General features: G+C 42.6%; 1 protein-coding gene across 1 annotated transcript; it reads right to left on the reverse strand.

Annotated features, from left to right (window-relative positions):
* Nucleotides 1-8000: 8000 nt before the first annotated feature.
* On the reverse strand, nt 8001-21734 carry rragca (Ras-related GTP binding Ca). Its single transcript, XM_080501379.1, has 7 exons — nt 21544-21734; nt 16829-17032; nt 15733-15932; nt 12582-12696; nt 11328-11470; nt 10940-11088; nt 8001-9735 (listed from the first exon to the last, which is right to left on the reverse strand). The coding sequence occupies exons 1-7, from the start codon at nt 21724-21726 to the stop codon at nt 9581-9583; spliced, it is 1149 nt and encodes a 382-aa protein (XP_080357505.1). The 5' UTR covers nt 21727-21734; the 3' UTR covers nt 8001-9580.
* Between the last annotated feature and the right edge of the window lie 829 nt (nt 21735-22563).

Genomic DNA, 22563 nt, shown 5'->3' on the forward strand with positions numbered 1-22563 from the left:
TGTGTGTGTGTGTGTGTGTGTGTGTGTGTGTGTGTGTCCAGGAGAGTTTAAAAATACCCATGCTCCTGTTCGGTGCAGATAAGTTGTGTCAGAAGAAAGTGGCGGGGCAGACAGCAGGGTCATTAGCATGACTTCCAGATTGAGAGGTAGCGAGGAAAGAAAGCAGAGAAGAGAAGAAGTAGGAAAGGGAAGGGAAGTCGGAAATTACACCGAAGTTTCCCCAAAGTTTTTCTTTTCTTTCTTTTTGTTTTTTCATGAGGGAACAAGTGAGCATCCTGGCCCGAGTGTGCATGTATAGCATCCCAGTCCTCCGACCTGTCACTCCATCTCTATCATATATATCAATATTGCTGCTGCTGGAACTGTGAATTTCTCTTGGAGATCATTAAAGTATTTATCTATTTATCTATTTATCTATCTATCTATCTATCTATCTATCTATCTATCAGCCGCCTCCTGATGATTGACACCTGGCCACTGTGATCATCTGCCTCCTCCCAGGTCCTCACAACTCCTCATGTTCACAAAGATGAACCCTTATTTCATTTTAGAACTCGTGTCTGGTACCTGTGAGCAGTCCAAAAGTTTTAGAAGGCTTTTCCATCTCACTTCGACTTGTCGTCCCACCCTGGTACTTTTATTAAGTTAGTGATAGTTTCTTTCAAATTTCTCAGTGCGACAGTCACCTGGACCTAAAATCATGATATTAATGTTGCTCCACTGTTGCTTCTCTGATTCTTACAATCAGGCATGATTTGTGTTGCTATTAGAAATATTATAAAAATACAAATACTAATGATTTAATTATAACTTGATCTGTTTGTAAAGATTATTTTCGTCAATGTCACAATGTGAAGTGAGCAAAATCAAATATATGAACATTGAAAATTACAGGTGCATCAGGTTGCAGACGACACTCATAGTTTCTTTCCATCTTGCAACCACAAGCAAATGCAATTTATGCAAATCTCTGTCTAAATTACCAAGATAGTTGCCCCTGAACTTAATAAACTTTAAGCGTGCCTGCATGTGTGCCCAACTTGCCAATAATGGAATAAAACACAAAGGTTGTCTCCAACAGTTATTCCAGGAGTGTTTCAGAGCAGGTCTTCTCAATGAATGAATACACTATCTCCTAATTTTTAATAAGCAAACTCAACACACATAAAAAAAGAAAAGCTGCATTATTTACATATACAGATTTCTTTAATGCGACTCCAACCTATTCCATTATTGTCAAAATTCAGAATTCTGAACTCTGAATTCTATACGATAAAGGACAAATATTTTCTTATATAATTGGCTATTATTAAGCAAAAGGCTTTGTTACATTCCAAAAAGGCCAACACAGCTGCATTATTTGCAAGTATTACTGTATTGGCCATTAATACGTTAGCGGTTGTTACAAATGCTCTTTATAAGTGAAGTGCATTTGCTATGTACTTATACATTTGCTGTCAAATGATCTTAAAATCCATTTGTATGCGTATATTTAGTTGTCTTCTGCATTGTCACGCTCTCGTCTAAAATACTGTATTAATATTTGTGTGACCTGCAGATGGTGCCTCTAACATCCACACAAAATACAAATTTGGGGGGATTTTCGGTTCAGAAATCAGAGACGTTTTAGACAGCACACACTTTGATTCTGTCTTGGATTCTCTTGTGCTGCCTAATACCAACATTTTGTTTTGTTTGTTTGTCTTGGGGCAGACGGGGCCGGGGACAAACACAAAGAAGCAGTTCATCAACTTAAAGCTTTTCCCCCCATTGACACCACTTAATGATTTACTTGAAAGCGCCTTATTTGCTAATTGGTCCAAAAATAAGTAAATAAATAAATAAAAGTAAAGAAATGTGAATCGTTTGAAATCATACAAGTGACAAATAAAATGTATTAAGGAATGAGTTGTGCAGCTCACGACGTGGACTCGATTTAAAAAGTTCTGGGAGGAGGCTGGTGCTTGCACAGTGGGGTTTTGTGCATCCCCTAAACCAAAATAGGTCATGCTACAGAAAACTAGTGCAAACACAGAAGCAAGTTGCTGCTAATCATGTTGACTGTGAAACAAGATGCTGCAACTTTAGTTGATGGATGTTGTTCTGACTAAAGAATTTAAAAAAACAACCAAAAGAAACACTAAAAGACAAAGAAACCTCTGACCTGGATCGTCACAACAATTAATTTGTTATGTTAGAATTCACAAAACATCATTTGGATGAGTTAAAGTAGTATTAGTACACCGGATACATTTGTTTCTCAAAATGAAGTCCATGCATCTCACAAACTAATAAATGTTCTATTAGTGAGTCTTTTGATAGATAGATGTCAGACCTTAGTTTTATAAATTCATGCTCAAGTGAGAAAATGCTTTGAGACTTCATACAGTTACATCAATGCATTAATGGTGTTTTTCTAAATATGGTATCGTCATTGTTTCTTGCTTCCAGTCACTCAAATATCTATTCTGCACCAATCATCCACATTAGAATTTCAGAGGCTGGAGACCTTCCAGTCATTGGACAGTTAGATATCGACAGATGTTCTTCAGCCAACTTAGATTGGTCATTTAACCATTTAACCAGTGTTGTTTATATTGTGGGAGAGAGCCTGGAAAACCTGGAAAGAACCCACTTAACCACTGGGACACCATGTGATCTCCGTGAAGGTCATTTCTCCTCCTGTTTGGCAACAAGGCTACTCCACATGGCCCCCTTTTTTTTTTTTTTACTTAATTTATCGAGTTGAATTTGAAACTTTATTCAGAATCAGACTTTGCCTGATGCCTTGTTAAATTAGGAACACTTGAAACGGGATAGTAGCTTTTCTGAGGCTTAACGAGGAAAACAAAATCCTGCCACTGGTCCAACCACATCTGGTAAACAGTGTAAATCTGTTTATGATGTCGGGAAAATCATTGTGTTGTCTTCAAGGCTTTCAGCCATTTTTCTTTTACATGATGTTCTCACAGCTTTTTTTTAAGGAAACCCAATACACCATCTTGTGGTTAAAACTTGTAATGCAAAACAAAGCAGAGTTTGGCAAATATACTGTACTAGCAGAATAACACTAAACTGTTATTGTGGTAATACTTTTTTTAAATCACTCATCTGATTATTTTAGGCTATATTGATTCAAACAAACAAACAGAAACTTTATGAGGGTATTTAAAAGTGATTTTATTATTGATGAGACAATAAAGAGGCAAGGTTTATGAGACCACTAAAACAAAAAGACAGTGATACTCCTGGTTGAGTCGTGCAAAGATCTTTTAGCAGGTCGCTCACTGGTTTCACATAGTTTATAAAAAACAACAAATAGATTTTGACACCAAATTCAAACCAAACACGGGTACAACAGCAGGACAAAACGTCACCGCTACGTCACTACTGTCTGGTTTCCTTCTCTAACAATAATGAGCAAGTGGGAGAGAGAGGGAGAGAGAGAGAGAGAGAGAGAGAGAGAGAGAGAGAGAGAGAGAGAGAGAGAGAGAGAGAGGGAGAGAGAGAGAGAGGGAGAGAGAGAGAGAGTGCCATGATTAGTCTGGCAGCATCAGTGTCAGACACTCAGCAGGGCGTCCACTACTCTGTGTGTGTGTGTGTGTGTGTGTGTGTGTGTGTGTGTGTGTGTGTGTGTGTGTGTGTGCGCGCGCGCGCGCGTGCGCGCACACACATTTGTGTGCCGCTCTCTATCGCTCTCTCTTATTTACTTTTCATGTCATCCCTCTCTTTTTCACTTTCTTCCTCTTTGCTCTCTAAGCTCTGATCCAAGCATTTGCTCAGTCTGGCAAATGACTGCAGGGGCTGACAATCCACTGTCAGCGTGCACCGCCACAGTCAATAACGCTGTCCCATGTCACCGCACTACACTGGCTAAAGCTCACATTTCTTATCCCTTCCAAAAACGGCTGCTTAACAGCCCTTCTCTACCATTGCCAATCCTGCTAAAAGCATTGCCATACCACCCCACCCCACCCCCACCCCGACACGTTTTTGGTTGTCCAAATGACCAGAACATCCTTGGTTGAATTGAACGCTGCATAATTCGAGTCCAAGGAGTATCAGCCAGTGAAAATTTTGAACCAAATGTGATGTGCTTTTCACGACGCCCATGAATTCTAAGCAAGTGATGGGTGACTGATCCGGCTGTCTTCCTGTAACAAGGCGAGGTCATGTAGGCTATACTCAAATACACATGTGAATTGCATACGAGCGCGTGCACGCAGACACACACACACACACACACACACACACACACAAGGGCAATGGAGCTCAGAGTGTAACCAAGAAATTGTAGTCTCCACGATAATCCACTTCTCCTCTATCGTGTTCCATTAACCTCACAGTGTACACACACACACACACACATGCACACACACACACACACACACCCACACGTCTGCCAGTATCAGGCCCTGTGTTGTCCAGCTCCATTGTATCTGCATGAGGCTGAGATAATGGCATCTGTCACTGCTCCTTTTGTCAGCGCTGTCCCCGGCCCCTGCTCACTGCTGGTCCCCATTAGCTGGCTGCTGGCCTGCTGGCCCCTTTCGCTCCACGCTCTACTGCCTGACCAGAAAATACAGGAGACGCCTGTCCCTTTCCTCTGACTCCCACTTTCGTTATCCTACCTCCCCTCCACCGTCCCCCTGTAACATCTCCTCCTGTTGCTGCAGATGAGTAGTGGTGCAGTTTTATTAGCTGGAGAGATGCGTCTGGCAGTTGTGTCTTTGTGTATTAGAAGATGTTTTCTTCATCGAAAATTAAGGGATTTCCTGAGAAAGTGTCATGTGGAATCCCCTTTGAAACAGAATTGTCCCCAATGAAAGTCTGTGGGGTTTTTTTTTTGTTTTTGCTTGTGCATTTTCCAACAGGAGAATAAACAAACTGAAGGACTCCGGCAAACATAGCCATCACAATCAATTAATGTCCTTGTTTTCTTTCTGTTTTGTCATCCAGCTGATTATTTGCTTTATGAAATGTTAGAAAATAGCAGTTTTTCCCTCGACTCTCTCAGGTGAAATTTGTATACAGACTGTGGCTCAGTTGGTGGAGTGCTCGTCTCTCAATCAGAATACTGCAGGTTCCATTCCTCATCTACCCCCTGTCAAGTATCCTTGAGCAAGACAGTGTAACCCCCCCCCCAATGTATGGACCTGACTGCTTGAGTCTTTCTGATGGCTATAACTACTCACTTTCAACAATTATAAGAAGTTGTATCAGTACCAAAGGCTATATTAAAAGATATCTGTGTGTTTTGTACCTTGTGAATACTGTGGCACAGAATCCCAAACCAACCCTTCCTGAGCAGTAAATCCAGCTTTGACCACAGGTAAAGAAGTACTGACATCAATACGACACAAACCTGTCAGTTTTTACCGACTTGCCTCGTCTGCACTCCACAAACCGCACACGCTCTCACACTGGAGCGCCACTGTCTCTCGGTATAACAAATGTGTCGCATCTGTCACCTATCTGAGACGTCTCACTTAGTCAGATCATTGTCCTCTCGTCTCTCATAAGCACAGCTAATAAAATGTAAAGATGGGAGATAGCTCCCTCCCCGCTGACTGGGGGTTTATTAACAACGTAATGGCAATATCATTGTTGTAATGACGCCGAGAGATCTGAGATGAAGGGCAGACAGGCGTGCGGAAGTGAAAGTGACATCACAGAGCAAAAGTATGTTGGACTGGCTTTGTTTCATTATTGGTTGAAGCTTCTTTATTAAGAGCAGGGGGGTTTGGTGGGTGGAGGTGGGGGGGTGGGGGGGGGGGATGCTGCCATTGATAAAGCAAGGCAATTTCAGCAGCAGCTCCAGCCTCCAAATTGGAGTTGTACATCACGCAAGCTCTCACTCTGCTGCTTCCACAACTTCTCCACAGTGTCCCTGGTCTCTGGGACTCTGCGTTAGATGTTGATCTCCATGTTGCCTGCACTGTGAAGCAGAAAGATGGGCAGGAGAGTGACAGGCAGAGGGTGAAGCCGCAGACAACAGCCCCATCTACAGATGGTGTTCAGTCACTGTGTCGACGAGTGGACTTCAGATGATCCACCTGCACTCTTTTAAGTTAATGCTCAGATTTTTTATTTTTTTTCCCCAACCACTTTCTTGATTAGGAGGTTTCTTTTAATCCATCTTTTCTTTTTAAAGGCACTTTGAATCCAATGTAGAATACAGAAGTGTTTTTATGATATCGTTTTCCCAAGGCACTAATAGGATGATCCTATACGCACAACAAAGATAAAGGCATCATTTATCTGCAGCTAATTTTGACAGCTGTCAGCATTTTCTCCGCTCACTTCCATCGCAACACACAGACACACACACACTCGGCACGCTTTGTTTTTCTGCTCCCGAACAAGTGCAATAACTGCTTTTTAAGCTGCTAACGCTGCTGTCTGCAGGCACAAGACACATTAACCACCAGACAATTTTGTTCCCCCAAGTGCCATTTCTGTATTCACATTTTGTTGGCGCCTCACTTTATTTGTGACTATTTTTGTTCTCTCTGTATGCTTCACGTCAGCGCACAGAGAATTCACCACCTTTTTATTTTAGGCTATACTTGTGTATTTAAAAAAAGAAAAAAAAAGCTGGTGATATTAATTCCAACGTCTTGGAGTTACTTATTTATACATCTGCTCCTGAATTTCCTCTGTTGCCACACTTGTCTTTTTTTTTATGATTATTTTGTCTTCTATTCGAGGTGTTGAAGGGAATATGATCAGTACAGTACTTCAATACACTCCAGTTTGCACTTTTTGAGTGACTTCGTGGAAGTGTTCTGCATTCACCCTGAGGTCTGGTAAAAAAAAAAAACAACTCTTGGCCGAGTCCGAGCGACCTTCAAAACATCATAAACATGACCTCTCCTCGACTCTGAATATGAAGTGACTTGCAGATCAACAAACCATCAGGTTGACAGGCCCAACCTATCTGCCATTAGCCCGTCACGATATCACACTTTGCTTTAATTCGCCATCTTTCAGAGTGTCACACTTTATATTCCTTGGCATGGGTAGGCTACATGCGGATGCATAATTTATCTCAAATTAGCGCCTATTTGAGTAAGCATCAAAGCAAGGCGGCTAAGGTTGGAGGAGAGCTTAAGGAACCGCAGGGAAACCATCGGCAGGATTAATGCGGGAGATTTTTATAAGAAATTACTGGCTTAATGAAGTGGATAAAAAAGCTGTCAGTGTTTTATTGCATCTAAATTGTGTGGAAGTGGTGTTTAGCTGTCTCGCCTACTCCCCACATAATGGGTCGTGACAGTAGCTGTGAGGCTTATTTAACTTAACTGGTGAATAACTTGCATGGCGAAGCTATTCACCGAGTTGTTTTTATATGCACTAAACCAGTGAGGGGGTATTTTACTCCCCCCCTACTCCTTCTTCTTACTCATTACAATACCGTCTGAACAACAGCCAAGTCAAAAAGGCAATTAACAATGGCTTAGAAAAAAAAGATTTAAAGCAAATTATCAAAGGTTAAACGAGGTTAATATTGGGAATTTGATAGACATGATTGTAAATTTGATGTGCATTAAACCCTATGTTTCATCAACAGTGAATAATCCAATTTATTCTATTGTCACGCTCATAATGCTGGGCCAGTAACAGAAGCAGTAACAGATGCTGCTGACATTCATGATCATCCTTTGTCGGGCTGTATAATTCACTACACTGGATGAGCAATGGCTGCACGCTTTCTATATGTTTAACAAGGATAACAGCGTTTGGCTCGGAGAAGAGCAGGGATTATCAGTCGAGTAGTCCTGCAGCACCATCTTGTGTCAACTTGTAGTTTGGCATCGAGAGAGGAGCACGCGTAGGTCATCTCTTCCATCGACACTAACCTGGAGCTTGGTTTGTTTTTCTCTGAAACTGTTGCATGATAAATCTAATCGGCTGATCCGGTCCCTCCGAAGCCTTCAAGTGATGTGGCAGTGACAAAGACAAAACGTAAAGTTTTGTTTATTTCACACAGTACAGCATCACAATACATGAAGTCAATCATTCATCACGGTTCTGATGTGCAACATATTAAACGGTGACTTATTTTCTTGTTTTTCGGTGACCACATCTGGAACCTGTTTCAAGAGGCGGGGGTCACAGAGCAAAGTTATCTAGTGGTCCAGATCTCAAAACCCGACATGAACAAACAGAAAATATACAGACCTGAATACCCTTTTGTGTCTCTGTCATGGTGAGAAGAAGAATGAGTTTTGGTCTCTTACAATTTTCTCAGGTAATTCCAATGTTACATGTGAATACAATAAGCAGTGTTAACAGCTGTGAATGCTACAGGTTAACGACACACCAATGTATGCATGCTGGAAAATGGGAACTTTGTGTGAGATCTGTAGATTGGCGCCAAAATGAATGTTAAAAAAAATTATAATAATTGGTCTGTTATGTTATGCCGGAGCTGAAACTGAAGGTGTGGGTACATGCAAGTCTGCTCCCAGCTGTAAGTGTGATGATCTTACAATTTTACGACAAGGCGGTCTGGATCCTTCATTCCTCCCACATCTCGACCAGGCGTCCTCACTTTGAATCGTGTTTCAACAGGCTCCCATCCGTTTGATGCATTTGGCAGTGCGTTTGCAAATGATCGTGTCTGCACTATTACGAAGCCCGTCGGAAGTTTGATTTTTCTTCGGAGCACAAAACAGAAAAACCACTTCCACCGAGAGGAGTTTTAATTACGCTAAGCTGAAGAAGGACTTACACGTTTATACAAGAGGTCCCAGTCTTAGTAGGTACACGAAGCCCAGTTTGGGATCCAAACGAAACCTTTCACGCACATTCATACACGCACACGCGCACACATACGTAGATACCTACATACACACAATTCAGATGACAGCACGATCCCTTTTCACTCTGCTCATAAAACCATGGATTTCCTTTCGCCGGTGAATCCAAGAAGCCAGTTTTGGGCAGCATTCAGGTAGGGTGAGGTGAGTGGTGGTGAGACGAGAGCTTGCCGCCGCAGGTCAAGCTTCATCTCCAGTAAGGCCATCTCTGAACATGTGTGGCTGTGAGACTGAGCGCTTCACATCCACCCTGTTGGTCAGCACAGGAGCGGTCGGGAAGGCGGAGCCGTCACCAGACACAATCCGGCAAACTGCCGTCACAGCTTGCCCAAATCCGGAGGTCGTTAATGGGGGGTCGTTTCTCCTCCTCGCACTGTTCACACGGAGGAACCAGCAGCTAAAACGTCACAGCCTGTGTCACTGTGAAGTCCAAAGAAAGATCCTGAACTTTTTTTTCTTTTTTTCTTTTCTTCCTTGGCTTTTCCACAGTGGTTTTGCATTCACCTGATCCAGATGCATGAATTTCCCTTCCAGTGCTCCAGTGCTTCCACACTCTGGGCTCCAGGAAGTCTCTCGCTGCTTTCGGTGTAGGGGAGCAAAGGGATTGTGACTGGTGTGCCGGCGAGCCCCAGTTTTAAGTTCAGTCTCTCCTCGACGGGCTCCCCGGCTCCTCTCCATCTTTCCTCTCCTCCTCCTCCTCCTCCTCTTCCCCCCTCGCTTTGCGTCTTTTTAGTTTGTGTGTGTTGCATCAGTGTCTAGACGGTGTTGCGCGGCGTGCCGTTGAGTGCGACGGCCTTGTTGCAGGGCGAGCCCACCGCCTGCGAGCCCGTGGGACGCTGGGTAGAAACGCCCACCTCAAATACTTCATGGATGGCCTTCCGGAAACAGTGGAAGTTGTAGTCTATTAATCCTAGAAAACCAAAAATATATATCTGTGAGATACTGCTATTTGCAGAACCAAGTAAACCCTGAGTGCAGGAGTTCACTAAAAGACTTTAAGAGCCACAAACACTTTGAGGCACCAACATAATAACCTTGAAGGAGTAATTTTGGGTATTTGTTCTGATGCCAAGAGGTTTTAGTCAATTTCATTAAATGTGTCAATTACAACAGAATCTGAACAAGCTTACATGTTATAGACAACCAACTGCTATCTCAACTTAAAGCTATTGATAACAACTGTGTGAAATACAAGTGCAAGGTCCTCAGATTGTGCTATTTCTCAGCGTTCAAGCTGCATATTTCCAGAAATTCGACAGCTCAGTGTGACTTTGATTCTGATGTTACTCCGCTGGTAATAAAGTAGCTTTCACTGCTGTATCATTGATCTCCGAGCTCAGGTCTCCCTGTTGCATAACGTGTACTACTCTCAGGAAAACAGTTCAGCAGTTATTTAAATTTTGATTGTTCGGTCGGTAACAACATCATTTTCCCCCCACTTTTCTCCCAACTGTATTTGTTGTAGCTTTCTTTGCAGTTTTTCCACAATGTGAATTTTGTCAACAAACCTGATTCACTGTCCCAGACAAGGACGGTCCGCTTCACAGCATTTGTCGGCAACACCGTTTTTATTGGCTGATCAAGTGATCAAGTACTTATCCTGAGCTCCAACAGGCTCTGTAATGGATCTAAAGTACCCCAGTATGCTGTGGATTCTGATTTTTTATTAAAAATCATCTGTATTTTGTGGCATTTCCAGAATGTGCGTGTGTGTAGTCAGCGTCCACTACTCTACATTTCCTCCAGCACAGTGAATCTGTACACTTATTTATTTTTCATTTGGGAGTAAAAACAAACAAAAAAACCCCCCAAACATGATAATTATAAGTTTTTCCAGGAAGATTCATGTGATACGTTTTCCACACATCTTGTGTGTTTCAGCTTGAATGTTACATTTTCAGTCTCCTCAACTCTATACTGTAACGACTTGCTACATAATTACTTCAGGCGCAGTGTTCTCGTCTCGACTGAACAGACGGCGTACACGTGCAGACACACACTTGTTGCAAACCTAAAACAACACGATGGAGAATACGAACACGCCCGACTCGTCGCCTTTGGCCAAATTAGGCCGAGGGAGCCGAGGAGGATGACAGATTTCTGTGACGGCTTACCTTTGCGCTCGAAGCTTTCCTCTCGCAGGATGCAGACAAGGGCCAGGAACTTGGTGACCTCTTTCAGGTAGAGCACAGTGGTGTTGTTGAGCTTGATGATGGCCATGGACTCCTTGTCATAGGCGCTGCCGCTGCCATCCTCCCTCAGACTGGTGGGTCACAGCGCAACACGGGAAAAAACGTTCGGGTGAAATAAATTGCAGCTCGTCAATGAGGACATTAATTATGCATAAATTAATTTGGGCTTCATTGAGTGTGAGACTCGGACAACGCCGGGTGAGGAACTCAAAGCGATAAGGCCTTACAGGAGAGCACTCTCATTACTGATCTGACCTCTCGGGTACATTACCAAAGTACTAACAGGCAAAGTAAAGAAAGCCCTTCTCACCCGTATATGCAGGAGACGTCGATAACCACGTCGATCATGTCGCAGCACAGTTCATAGGACTGCATGTCGACAGGAGAGCTGTCTGTGGCGATGTAGATCTTACTGACCACATCAAACAGAAAAGCTTTCTCGATCCCTGAATTCTGTCGGAGACAAAGAAGTAGAGAAGCGACAAAAGGCGAAACGAGTATTAAAAGGTGTCCGCACTATCAAAAAAGGCAATTCCATTTAAAATCTAGAGTTATTGTATATTGGGGTGAACAGAATTTGGAAAATTAAAAGAAAAACTGCTTTAATAGGAATTATTTTTCACACTTGTTGTCTTATTTCTTTTTTTTTAAATTGAAGAGAGCAACAGGTTCCTGCAAAACACAGTCAGGAACACCCCCTCCTACAGCTTCTTAACAAACTGCAACCTCAACACCAAATTTCTTTTAGGTAACAATGAACTCATGACTCAAGCTGTTTTCACACTGATCTTGCAACCCTCTAATCGTAACCTTGCTCGGTTTAGTGTGAACATGTTTCCTCGGGGGAAGCGGCGTCAGCTCCCGGACTGATCGGCAGCTGCATGAACGGCAGGGGCAGCAGCAGCCACAGACAAAGGCCAACGACCAAGTAGTGAGCGGATTGTTAAAACTGAGCAAAAATGATGCGGAACTGCCTTGAGATAAGATATCAAACGACAATGAGTACCTCTTTTGCTGGTAGTCCAACTCTCTTTCATGTCTTCAATCGCAGCTTTTGGTTTAAAAAGGCAATTTGAATCAATCCGGTGTGAAAACAGACGTTTTTCAGCCGATAAGACAAATCAATCTGAAGGATCTCTTTAAAGAAAATACTGGGTGTTTATATGACCATCCCTCAATGTGATGAGCTCCTTTGTAGTAGATTGTTTCCATTGCTTGATTACTACCCCAGTAAAATCTGATGTGGGATTTTTATGACCAGTTTCTATCCTACCGCGGCTTTCCGACAATCCCGTCAGCCTGTTGCAACCATTACCGTTTACAACAATGACAGCCCGGCAATAACGCTGAGTTATGTTTTGACCAATCAGTGTCACGGCCGGAGACAGACTTGTCCCGAGAGGCCTGAAGGGGAATTGGAGGAACTGCTTACAATATTGTGGCTTCAGAGCCGAGAGTGACTCACGTCATAAACACTGTCACACGTAAATCATGCAGTGCATGACAAAACTACCCACCCCCCCCTCCAAAAAAAAAGAAGAAGAAGAAGTTGACAGCTACTTACAGAAATGAAGATATTTAGGAGGTTCTCCAGAGTGGGGAGCTGTGGGATGAGCTTCTGCACCACTTTGCTGAAGGCTTCGAAGATTGAGTGGTCGTAAATACTCGTCAAGTAAAAGCTGAATGAGATGAACAAAAAGGAAGTGAATAAGCAGGAGCTCGTATGAACCCCCCCTCTTACTTCCTCAAAATATATGTATGAAACCAGGTTAAAAAAAAACAAAAAACAGACATCACATGGGATCACATGACTGATGCAGCACTGAAGGAAATCCTTTAAAAGCCTGATTTAGACAGCGGGATTAAATAAAAATGTGCACTTGGCACACAGACGGTCCTCATGTGAGGGCTGCAAATCTGAACACACATGACTTACGAACCTCAGCTCGAGAGATGTATAAATAAAATAAAAAAAGAAATTTAAAAAGGCAGGCGTCGGACGGGAGCTGCCGCTTCCAGCCAAATAGACGAGTCTGCATTACACTTGGCAGAGGCTCAACTTTACAATGTACTGCGGTGATGAAAGAGCCAGAGAGTCACTCGGCCCAGCTCCGCTATATATCCAGGACGGCTCGGGCCACCTAACCGGAATAAACAACAATCTCACCCCACATAAAACACGTTGCCAGCACAGCCTCACTACCAACAGGAGAGCAGTTGCGGGGTTGAGCGTACAGCCGGGGCAGACGGTTTAATGTGGTTCACTACAGATTTAAACATTACACGATGCGTCAGGGCGAGGGCTTTACAGCTATCAACTATGTTGCTGTTTTTTTTTTTTTTTACTGTTAAATTAAATCTGCAAATGCTTAATTATTTAGTACTTAAAAGCATACATTCAAAAAGACAAGACCAAATTTTAGAGGTGAACATTCAACATTTTCTCGCAACTAAAACTTTTTATCTTTTCAGTTGTCCTCTGGCTTTTAGTAAAGCAATTCAAAGTCACAAATCAGTCTTATTGTTCTCAGATGCCAACACAGTCTGGGTGCCGTGCTTAACGTGACCCAAACAGTAGATGTGCACTTCAGCTCCTTCTTATATCTAGAGTATGTCTACGCTTTACTGGTAACTGATACGCAGGTTGACGTTTCTTCATTAGGAGGACAAAGAGGAATCCAACAGTGACGCATAGCACAGTCTACTGCATGAGATCACTAACGGAGAAGTGAAGAAGTGCAACTGATCCACACTCAATGGCAAAAAGCAACAATACTGCCTTCTCTTCACTACTTTGATCGTCGTATGGGAGGGGGAGGAAGAGCAAAGAGGGCAATAAACACATGCACTGTGATAGTTACCATCAGTAATTCTAGTGATGTACTTAGTCTCCTACATTGTTAAAGACAATTTTCTTTCTTCTTTGCTGCCTCAGCAAGTCATTGCAACTTGTGCCATTGACATTGTTAGTTTTGATGCCGGACGTCCACAATACAAGAGGCGAATAGAGATGAGGTGTAATAGGAGTAAAATTGTCTTTTGGCCTCAAGTATGATGTGACGATGCATTATTTTTGGGAAACATACTGTCACCAGGAGACATTTCATTTTGAAAGTGAAAGATTTGAAAGATTTGCTATGGCTGTTGAACTTTGGGTACACTATGACATGCTGCTCCATTTCAGACACAAGTAAAAGTATTGTTCTTTGTGAGTGAGGAAATGTTTTGATCCTGAGGATTTGAGTAACCAGCGCTATTCCACTGCTTCAGCAGCCCCCAAGGTGCTTTACATTCAACACCCTTTCACACACACAACAATTGTGTAAAAACGGTGCTCATTGCAGACATTACGAGCAATACTGGGGTTCAGTGTCTTGCTCAAAGACACTTGAAGAGGAGATATGGAATTGAACCTGCAACTTTGCATCCGAAGGACAACACACTCTTGCAACTGAGCCAGCACCGTCCGACTGCATTTGTTTAAATCTGTGGTGTAAAACAGCAGCAGCGCTATGAGGGTGTGTCAGATCACGCGTTGAGTCGATGTCCTCCACCAGAATGCTTCTGTGTGACTGGTGTGTTTTGTTACCAACATATTTGACTTTATTTATCACACACACTCGCATCTACAGGTAATTAAATGTCACAAAGAAAGCCCAAACCTGTTTTTGGACTGTGGGAGGAAACTAGTAAAATCATAAACCCACACACAGAGGGGAAAAATTGCAAACATACAGTTAAGCCTGCGCTTGATTCGATCCCATGACATTCTTGCCATGAACCAAGGTTGCTAAGCAGTACACCACCAGGCAGCTTAGGGAGAGATATGAATGTATTTTTTTATATTAAGAGTACAATGCCAGCATTGTTGGGGTGGTAAAGTGAAAGTAAAATAAATGCAAATGAAAGAAGTAGAAACTCAGTTTTCCCTCCCACAAAGATTTGTCAGTTGATTCTCCTTTACATGTTCATTCGGCAGGATTCTGCAGTGAATCACAACATATAGCAGGTAACAAAAAGTTGGGCTGCAGTAGTTTAGCAGCAAGACTTTACAAAATGATATATTTCTCCGCCATTTGGGAGATATGAACACATAATTCTGGATTTGTAAACATCCACTTTCATTTTGGAGCCAGTGCAGTTGGCCTGGTTGCAGGTTTAACTTTTCACAGGTAAATAACCTCAGACTATCTGTAGAAACATGTTAATAAACTAATGAAAACACTAGGGATGCACCAATGACACAATTTTAAAGAATGAGTATGTTTGCCGTTACTAGGAGCAACAACGGGTGCCAAACAAAGCCGGTCACCAGTTAACAGGGAAACCAGTTATTCCGAAACACCTGCTAACTCCATTGAGCCAAATGTCGCTGGTGATGAACAAACTACCGCTCGTGCTCTCTTACCTACCACCTATGAGTATGAATACTCCATGCAGTATCAGGCCCGATACTGGTATCGGTGCATCGCTCATCGATGCTACTGACCTCTACACACTATCAATCTTTGATCCACATTATTACTGCATGTCTATGTTACTGAAATCTGATTCACTTTGATATATATTCAACAGATTACGGTTTCCCTCCACATCTTTCCAATGACAGCCGATATATCCATTACAAGAGGTCCCCCTGTATCTCCGTTCTGTACCTTAACAGGGAAGTGGACTTGCTGGAATTTAAAAATAAAAATATTGAAATTGAAATATACCTGAGATGCAGCTTTTCTAAGCTTGCGTCTGCCAGGTCATCGTTGGCTCTCTGATGGATGTCCCGCTGGGTTTCGATCTTGTGATCATCTGACAAGCCGTCCACTTTGTGGATGAACACTTCGAAGTTGATCTCTGGATTTACTCTGTAGGCCCGCGACACGGTGAGATGAAGCCGGCCCAGAGCCTCCACGTAGTCGTCCTGCAACAAAGAAGGTGGTTTTCAAAGTGTGGGAAGACGACACTCCCATAGGTGCACTAATTTAAAAATTACTGGAACGTCTATTATAGTCTTAAATGGTTACAATTTAGAACTTATGACATTTTGACATTTAAATGTGTAATAATTTTATTCCCTTGTTATTTCTTTTGAGAAAAATTTACTTTTTTTTTTAAACTAAAAACGGGCCACTCTGATGATATGAGGCAACAAGACGTATTTACAGTACTATCAGGAAAAGACCTTTTAAAGAACCGGTTTAAAATAGAAGCCTTAAATTTATATAAATCGCAGCCAAAGTTAGCATCCAAAGCAACTACAGCTTTGGGGGGGAATTTAAAACTAATTCAGATCGAAAAACTAAACAGGAAAATTAAGTTGCACTTCCCATTTCAGGTGTTGTGGAAGTGAAGACAGTTTGTTTTATGAGCATGCATTCAGTGGTGCTCGAACAGCTGGATGACCAAGCAAGACATGAGCAAATCTACTTCTGCATTTCCTTCAAACTCAGAATGAGACATGCTGCCTCTTACTAATGTCACTGTGTGACTACATGTTGAAAAATAAAAACGGGATCTGATGCAAGTTGAGTAAAAATCAACCGCGCAACCAGGTCGGTTGTGGCCGTCGCTGGAGCCGAGATTACTTCCACAAAGCTGTCGGGGTTATGTGAACAACAGCGTCATAAAAACCACAGCTGCATTGAGATTTAGGTCTTACATTGACAATGAATGAGCAGTTTTAACTTCTTAAAAAAAAAAATAAAAAAAAAAGGGGGGGGGGGGGGTGGGGGGGGGGGGGTACTGAGGGTGACTCCAAAAATTGAAAATTCAAATGTCATTATTTTCCTACTGAGATGTTCCGTTTTAAATCTTCACCTGAGCATCAATGACAAATATCAAAGCGCCGGTTCCTCTGAAGATCATCTCGTAGTCAAAAGTGGGGTCGAAGAAGTCCACCTGCCCGGGAAAGTCCCAGATCTGGAAGTTGACGAAGGAGCTGCTGGAGATGTCGTCCTTGTAGATCTTGTTGGTGCTCTCCAGGAACAAGGTCTCGTTGGGGGACATTTTGTGGAAGACCACCTGAAATCAGAATCGTGCTCAGTAAGACACATTAGCAAGTCCAAATGTTAGGCGTGTCAAAACCTCTTAAAAAAACTAAATGAACAGAGGCTCTTCATTGTATCACCATTTGCACACAAAACAGCACCAATTCTTCTCAGTAACTTTGCAATTTTTGTAGGAACTCTGCTGAAAGGCCTCACAAGACAAACTTCGTGTGGATGGAGACGCTCTTATTTAGCTTATCTTCATGTAATCCCAAACACACAACATGACGTTTAAAAATCACAGCTCTCGAGGACAAACCATTACTTCCACGACTGGTGATTTGTCTTTTTTTATCCTGAAATAGTTCCTGATAGCACGGGCTACATGGAACAATGTATTGTACCTCCCGTGAACTCCATTATCAAATTTCACCAGTCTTGACTTGTTGTACGATTCCAGTACAAACACGTCATTCAGATGTGACATGTAGAATTCGAGGGAAAAGGGCAGCACGCTGCAGACTGACGCAACACGCTTCCCTCTACTCAGCCCTTTTTCCCCCCCCCAGCTTTGTGCTGGATCTTCAAACTGCCGGTGTCAAAGGAAGCAGAAGTAAACCATTTTAATCGCGACTATAGCACTAATTACTAGTGGAAATAAAACGTGATGAGTGCAAAAGACTACTAAGAGCTTTTTGCTCCACTGTTGCCATTTTGAATCAGCATGTGGGCCACTGAGGTCACAGGGCCAATGAAGCAGCAAAAAGCCAAATCACATGTTTTCCAGCTCAAACGAGAAGCTCGGTGGGGGGTGGGGTGGGTGGGGGGGTCTTGGACTCGAACCTTGTGTGGAATAAAACAAACACAGCACAAAGTTAACACACATACTGTTGATTCTAAAAAACGTTATGCGTTGCTTTACTTTTGCATGAATTAAAGGCCACTTGGCACGTCATGCAATATCAAGCCTGAATCCACTTCCCCTTTAAATTCGAACATAAATAATAAAATATCATACGAGGCACAAGTGCAGCTCATCTATTATTCAAGCACAGTGCCCGTCTGGAAGTTTCAGACCTGAAGAGTAATATTCTGGGATCTCCAACCTTGTAGGAAGAGTTTGTTGACTCACGCAAGAGACCAAAACTCTGAGAGCTTAACTTTTAGCCTAACTTTGATTTTAAAAAGCTAATGATTTCTACTATATTCTATGATAAAAACATTTACACACACTGACTGTCGTGTGATTATTTAATAAACAACAGCACACTTTGGGACGTATCTCAAGCTTGAACTAATCAACGTTTTTGTGATCTATGGGCTGTTTGGAAACAGCAACACTTTAAACGTGAGAGGATATTGTTCACTTTAGTTATTAAAAACTTGCATCACTGAAGTCACTTCACCCTTGGCTTTTCATAAGCATGTTCACCTCAGCGGGTGCCATACATTCAACGACTGTTCCTGTTGTTGAGGCCATAATCTGCTCAGTGAATCACAAGACTGTCAGGAGCTGCGTGGACCAGAGTGGCCCAACACTTTTCTGTGGGAAACGCTGGATTAACACTCAACGTAGAAAACCTGGGCGCCACGGGGTTACACACATACTGCACAGAGGGCTGTTTGTTGAAGTAAACAGCACCTGCTTCACTTTTCGCATCAAGTTCTCTTTTTCTGCAACCAGTGTTTGTGTTTTGATTGAACAGTTTTACATTTCTGTCCTAAGCACTGTAGACTTAGTAAGGATGCAACGCTGTCCTTTCAACTTTAGCGTGCTTGTAAGCTTTTAGCTCACAGTGTGGAAGTAATGCAGGAAACATGTGAGGGAAAACAATCCAGTATAATGCATGCGTACATGTGTTCGTGTGCCTAAGCAAACAGATCACAGTAGTTAGTAACTGGGATACAGCCGCCAAGTGCGTGTGTGTGTGTGTGTGTGTGTGTGTACGTGCACTTAAGCATTCTGATTACGAGGGGGCTTTCCATGTATGCCGTTTTTGCATTTTGTGCACATCTGCTTCATATCACCATTTAAGATGCTTTGTACAGGTGTGAATTCAGCCTAGTGACCAAACAGATAATGGACACAAGTGCAATTTAAGTTCTGGAGAAACTTTTCAAACGAGCAATCATCTCTACTTCTACTTTATAAACACTTTACTTGTGCCACAGAGAAATTAAAGGATGTTGTACTTGCACACAAAAAAAAAAAACCTTGCTCCACTCGGCTTCATCCTTTCTATCAGCGAGAGCCCAAGCGTGAGACAAAGTGGAGGACATGGTTTATATTTCCTGTCTCTCTCTTCTCCCATGGTATTAAACTGAGATGCTTAATCTGCATTGTCATGTTGATGCTGCATCATGGAAAACGCAAAGGGCGTATTTAAGCAAATTAAAATTATAATCTTCAATTATTGTAATTTAGTGTTGCTGTTCAGGAACCTCTACAAATGTAACACGGCGTAATATATCGTACACGAGCAGTCCGCTCACTCTGTTGTAAATACAAACAACCTATCTGTGATATAATCACACGCTCATGTGGGACACTGAAGTCAATAGAAACACACAGTGTTTACAAGCATTCGAGTATCCTGGCCATAAGTCTTATCCCAGATTTGCTTCATAATTGTGCGGATAAATGTAAACTCTTTGTTTATTGTATATGGGAGAAGAGTTACAAGGATTTTTTTAACAATGTCCTCCCCGTCTGGCCAACACTGCAGCTAGGATATGAAGCAGATCCACTCCAGTTCAGCATCTATTCTTGCTTGTGTGACACGGTTTACAGTGTCTATGAGATGACAGGAATACACCAACATGAGCCTAAATTCTGGAAGCAATTGGTTGTATTTTGTTGTGTGGGCAACAAAAGGTAGACAACCTCTCCCAAAAATTAGACAAACTCATCACCAACATTGTTTATTTCTTTTACATACTTGAAGCTCCTGAACAATGTGAAACCTGGATAGGGCGTAAGCTGGCTACTTTCAGATGTGCTCCACGAACACCCCCCACACACACACAAAAATAAGAGATGGCTTTATCACACTTTCTAAAATGCGCATGGTGTTTACATGCACAACCAATAAATAAGAGGAAACTCAACTTTGTGCAAACGTGTATATTGATCAAGCCAACACATATATAAATGACTTCGGTCTCTGTGTTAAATCCCAATATTGCAACCTGATTGTGACTGCAGGGATGAGACATGGGCATTGAACAACCCTTTGCTTTTCCATGAGAGATTCACAAAGTAAAATCAAGGAATCAAATATAAAACTGTGTGAGCAGACATTTATTTCAATTGAAATCATTTGCATTGTGCCAAATGCAATTAAATTCAAGGTACTTTTACGGTGAAAAAAAACGAACAATTCTAAATGAGCAAGCATAAGCGGCTGTGGGAGGAAAAACTTAATTTTAGCAGGAAGTAACCTTTACAGAGGCAGGCTCAGAGGTGGGGAGACTTTCTGCTGTTCTGGTTAAGGTTAAGTAAGCTGCAAAAAGAGTAGATTCTTAAGATCGGACAGGACAATAAATCCTGGCTCGTCCTGCACTCTCCCCGGGTTGACCATGGCCATGGTTGCCACAAACAGAGAGGAGAGGATTGTTGTGGATTTTGTTCAGCAGGTATCTCACATGATTTCTCCCTCATCAGCTGGTATCCCACATGAGTCGTCATGTGTTTTTGTGCGTTGTTCCTATTTGTTTTCCCGCCATCATTAATCCGTCTGGAGCAGTCCTGGATCACCGCAGACAGGCAGGATTGTACCACCTTGGACAAGTCCTGAATTATCTTTATTATTTCTATATGACTATAATCGCTCCAGGACCAATAAGTTATTTTCTGCTGACATCGCAAACAGAGTGGACCGGAACAGATTTCTTGTGCAAGACAAATGAAATCTGTCCTGATCTGCTGGTTTTTGGGAATAGAAGGAAGAAAAAAAAAAAGATAAGGACAGAGAGACAAATTGTGGGAAGGGATTTGTACTTAGCGTTCAATGCATTCGTTAAGAGAACTAAAAAGTCTTGGCTCAAACAGGTGGATAATAGGCCACCCCTGCCTTAAACTGGAATGCCTCCACTTAACCTCGCTCAATGACTCGTTAGCGCCACCCAGCGCATCGGCGTGGTATTGCTCGACTCCGAAGTATTGCACCTTTAAAAACAAAGCCTTGCAGGATGAAAGGTGTGGTCGTCTTGCCATCACGTGAACGCCAAACATCAGATGCCTCACAGCTGGGTGGGGCTGGGATATTTTTGGCACGTCGGACAACTTGCGAGCCAAACAAGTCACATGCCTCTTGTTAAGAGGATGCACCTATCTGTTCACCTGGTTAGTAATTCACTGCTGCAGCTGTACTCACATTAGCAGGAAGTTAAAGGGTTAATAACTTCTTATTCGGTGGCTGTTTTCACACAGCTGTCCTGTTTTATCTGGTAGCGACCAGCTAAAGTAAGTCGCTAGCTGTTTGTGGCTAACTCCCGTCCCGTCCACTCGTTCGGTTCGAGAGGCTAAACGCCGCCGCTGCCTACCTTCTGTATGGACGATTTGCCGCTTCTCCTCAGACCCATGAGCAGGATCCGCGGCTTGCTGTCGGATGGTGCCGGGCTGTCCTCGATGTCGGCCTCCTCCTCACCGTACCCGAAATCTTTGGGGAACGAGTCCGCAACCCCATAGCTGTCAGCCAGCTGTTCCACCTCGTACTGAATCGACATTTTGACCCAACGACGGTGGCTTTCCCCGGCTCTCCCCCCCCCCCCCCCCCCTTAGCTGTCGGTCACCACGCCCGTCGTCTGTACAGGACGACGATTCCTGGCCTGCTTGCCGGCGTCACACGGTGAAAATAGTTAGTCAATAATGGCCAGGCTTCTCGGGAGCACGGAGCGTGATCCCACACATTTCCTAAGGATTTCCTCTTAGTCAGATAAAAACCCGCCTACTCCCACCACCCCTTCATTTCGATTGGCTGTCAGGATTACATCGCGAAAGGTTATTGGCTGAAGCCCCTGTCACTCTTGTGAGGTTTCGCCACTGTCACCTGACTCGTACCCAGACTTGTTTAGTGACCTCCGTAAACAAACACCGTCACTACAGCTATTTAAATTCAACATAGGAGTTCATCTTTAACACAAAACTGGTAAGATTTATTAAAATGTTAGAAGAAACGTTTAATCCTGGCTTTTATAATCGACACCCAAATAAGTACGTAGTTATGCGACGTCACCAGCAGATGGAGACAGCCACCTATTACATTGTAGTGGATGTGTTCATGTTCAATGTACAATGTAGGAAATACTCAAAACCAGAGTGAATAGTGGGCTGAAACAATCTAAAATGACTGTTTTTAAAACAAGTTTAGAATGCACTTACTTGCTTCCTGGTTTACTTACTTGCTTACTTGCAAAACATAAACATGATAGATTGATACATGGAATCTTATATTGCACCAAACTTGAGAGGATTAGAATCGCCCTTCAGGGTTACTTGAAAGCTTCAGCAAAACATTTTCTTGACCACGTTCATTCACTCAGCATCAATAAACAATCTGTTAA

Source organism: Blennius ocellaris (genome assembly GCF_963422515.1).
Source record: "Blennius ocellaris genome assembly, chromosome: 8".
NCBI classification, from domain to species: Eukaryota; Metazoa; Chordata; class Actinopteri; order Blenniiformes; family Blenniidae; genus Blennius; species Blennius ocellaris.